General features: G+C 49.1%; 1 protein-coding gene across 1 annotated transcript; it reads left to right on the plus strand.

The window, feature by feature from the left end:
- Positions 1-1,692: 1,692 nt before the first annotated feature.
- LOC123064571 (putative cyclin-dependent kinase F-2) lies at positions 1,693-2,817 on the plus strand. Its single transcript, XM_044488027.1, has one exon. It carries the CDS (start codon positions 1,729-1,731, stop codon positions 2,791-2,793), a length of 1,065 nt encoding a protein of 354 aa, XP_044343962.1. The 5' UTR covers positions 1,693-1,728; the 3' UTR covers positions 2,794-2,817.
- Positions 2,818-3,869: the final 1,052 nt, after the last annotated feature.

The raw sequence follows: 3,869 nt of genomic DNA on the forward strand, positions 1-3,869 counted from the left end.
CTGAGGAGGAGTTCAGAGAAAAGGAACAGGCAGACACTAACAATAGGTTGAAGATGCTTGAGGATCAACTACAGGTAGAACATTATCTAAACTAGAGTAGAAGATTCATTACATAGGGACGAACCACCCTCACGTGACTCTACCCTTATAGGTTCTTATGCAATCTCAAAGCCGTGCAAGTGATGCCCCTCCTCCTCCTCCGGAATGTTAACCCGATGGCCTCTCCTCCTTAAGATGATCTATATATGAACAAGTGTACTTCTATTGTGACGTGCACGTGTTTTGCAAGTAGTGACAATATGTATAAATTTGCGACTTGTGTGTGGCGTTTACTAGGATAATACATTCGACTTGTGTGTGACAATATGTGGACTATCCCTAATTATGCATATATATATATATGTGGACTAGATCAAATTATGCCTATATATGATCAAATTATGCCTATATATGAGTGGACTACTCCAAATTGCATTGTACTTGTTTTTATCTGTAGGGATCAGAAAAGAAATAGTTTAACAATAGAATGGATGGGAAAGATTTCCGAGAGCAACACTCGGAAAAAGATATACTACTGAGAGCACCTCTCCGAAACCTGGTCCGTCTGGAAGACACTACTGTTGTGCCACACCGTTTCCGAGGGCAGCTCTCGAAAATGAAGGCGAGCATTGCCGAGACAAGCTCTCGGCAAAGTTATGTAAACTGTCAGCTGCCATGTGGACCAAGCTGTCCTATTGGTTAGGAGGATTGCCGAGAGGGGCTCTCGGGAACGATATCGTCATTCTTTTTCAAAAATATTTAGCAAGTTATGTGAAACTTTTACTGATAAATGTGACCAGTGGGACCACATGTCAGGAGGAAAGAACACACACAAAAAAAGAAAATAGGACGTGGTATATACTTTGCCGAATGTCGTATGGCGGCTCTCGGTAATGTACGCATTAACTGACGGAGCCGTCTGTTGCGGACGGGCATGCCACGTGGCTCCTCTTTGCCGTGAGCGGCTCTCGGCGTCTGTAGGGTTTGCCGTGCGGTGCCTCTTGCCGTGGTCAGTGACGGCAAAGAAGGCAGTTTACCGTGAAGCTGGGTTTACCGAGAGCGGCAAAGTTTTCTTTGCTGAGTGTCCGTATTTTAGCACTCGGCGAAGAGCATGACACCCGGCGTACCTAAGAATTCCAGTAGTGTACAGAGGTATTTCACCAATTTTAGAAGCGTTCGATCTTAGAAGCTATGATTTTTTTTTCGAGAATACGTCAATAGCGTACCATATTTTTATAAAAAAGAGAAAAGATAATTACAAGATACATGCGACAGATGCGAACATCCGTCACCGGTAACACCACACCAAACGCGGGGCTAAGGTCTAACTCCTCACAAACCTATCTACACCTCCGACACCTACACCTGCACGTTTCAGCTCTTGTAACTCCTCAAGAATCCTTTTCCCAGTTGCACGTGTCCTTTTCCCAGAACACGTATACATAAATAAAGGATGTAGAAGCGGGAACATACCGGTGTTCCTTTCCCAATATAAAATAGCAAAAGACTGGTGCGTTTCTTACCGGAATAGAAATAGGAGTACGAGGCGGAAACTAATTAACGGCGCCACGCGTATTAGTAACAGGTTACTATAAAAGCGAGAGCCGCCCGCGCTGGCTATAAAAGCGAGCCTAACCCGCCTCAGATCGTCAGAGTAGTTGGAGTTGAGTTGCTGCCTAGTGGCAAAAAATGGGATGGTCGGAATTCATAGGCAACGACGTCGCCACCGCCACACCGGCAGTGCGCAACCGTGTTGCTAGACGGGATGAATGGGGCCAAAGAACCACGGCCACCGGTGGTGACTCTTCAAAATCTGCAATTGGTGGCCGCTTCCAGCGACTCAACGAGATCGGTGCAGGGGGCTTCGGTGTGGTTTACCGGGCGAGAGACCGCCGCACCGGCGAGATCGTCGCTATCAAGTGCCTCCGCACAAACAAGTACGCCCACGACAACAGCGGCGACCGCTACCTCTCCGCCTTCATGGGCGAGGTCAGCGCCTTGGAGAAGTGCAACGGCCACCCGTCCATCGTGCAGCTGCGCGCCTCGGGCCAGCACGACGGCGAGGCCTTCATCGCCATGGAGTTCGTCGGGCAGACCCTCAGGCACGTCATGAAGCATGTCCGTTTCGGGAGGAGACACACCGAGCTGGAGGTCCGCCTGATGATGAGGCAGCTCCTCTCCGGCGTGATGAGGATGAACCGTCTAGGTCTCATGCATCGTGACCTTAAGCCGGGGAATGTGCTCGTCGACGACCGCAAGAACCTCAAGATCTGTGACCTTGGGCTATCATGCAGCATGGCCGATGGGCCGCCCTACTCAAACCACATCGGAACACAGGGTTACCGCGCACCAGAGCTCCTCCTAGGGTCCACGAATTACGACGAGCGCATCGACTCTTGGGCTCTTGGCGTCATGATGGCTGAGCTACTTGCTGGTCACCACCCTTTCTATGGGAAGACCGACATGGATCACCTCAGTGAGATTTTGGACCTTCTTGGTACGGCAGACATCAAAGAGTGGCCGGGCTATGATGGGCGGCAGCTGCCCGGCGGATGGGCATTGCATAGCAGTTTGCGCTCCATGTTCCCATGCCCTGCCGATGCTAGGAGAAGATGCCGCCCCCAACTTTCAGAAGCTGGTTTTGAGGTCTTGAGCGGCCTACTGCGATGCAACCCTGAAAAGAGACTCACGGCGAGGGCCGCGCTGCGGCATAGGTGGTTTAAAGAGACCAACTTCAGGGCTGCAAAGAGCTGATTGGTTAACTTGCACAATCCATAATGTAGCTGCGTCTGTGAAATGAATGTATGCAGAGACAGATTGTTGCAATTCACCTCATATGTAAGTTTGAAATGTATGGGCCTGCCCACATATCAGTTTCTTGGAAAAATAATTAGCATGAGTGGATTTCCACCAACGTCTTTGTTTGCCCACTACTGTCCCTCCTGCGTCAGCCTAACCATCAGTACCGTCGCTCATGGTCGATGAAATTGCCGTGTGTCGCCTCGTCAAATAATGCCTGTGTGATGGGCCCCTCCTATGCCGAGCCACTGGCACCCATCAACATCCACCTCGGAATTGTACGCTCAACCTTCTTTTTCGACCAAATCAAATGCCATGAATCACGTTTCTAGGCGACTGACCATCAACAAATGGAAATGTACGCATCATATATGAATAAAGTTAGCAAATGAGTATGGCGTCTCCCACATGATAGTACTAGAATTTTTGTTTGCACCGAGTATGACCCATAATATGTTCAAACTACGCCGATGCACACATGGATATTTCTTGAGAATAATAAATGACAACCATGTTTCTACGAGATGCTACTGCGCTGCACAATCCTCCTAACATGTTATACCACTTAAAGTACGTACCTGCATATGGTCCACTCTACAGACTCTTGCAGTTTATCTCCAGTTCGACCTGAGCGAGACGATCTTCTGCTTCTTCGAGGCCGCCCGGCGGGCTGACCACCAAGATTTTATGTATGAAGTCTCACACCCTTCAACTAGTAAACTGCTGTCAAGCTAGCACCCAAACAACCAAAGTATACCTTGCCTCAATCACCATTATGACCATCCACCCCATCATCCTCTTGGTTCACCCGTATCCAGGTCATCGTTTCGCTTTCATCGTCCTTCTTGCTGTCAATTTTGGCATCCCCTTTGTCCCCATCGATACTCATGGTGATAGCGGATAATGGCCAATGTCCAATTTTGGCACGACACGCTTGCCACCTTGGCGGCGAACTTAGGGGACAATACATAGACAACATTTTGGCAGCCGTTGAACAGCGACGAGCGGAGGATAATGGCCAATGTCCAGAC

This window comes from Triticum aestivum, chromosome 3B, assembly GCF_018294505.1.
Source record: "Triticum aestivum cultivar Chinese Spring chromosome 3B, IWGSC CS RefSeq v2.1, whole genome shotgun sequence".
Taxonomy (NCBI): domain Eukaryota; kingdom Viridiplantae; phylum Streptophyta; class Magnoliopsida; order Poales; family Poaceae; genus Triticum; species Triticum aestivum.

Coding starts and splice junctions, on each gene's coding strand:
- LOC123064571 (XM_044488027.1), top strand. CDS start 1,729: ATGGGATGGTCGGAATTCATAGGCAACGACGTCGCCACCGCCACACCG.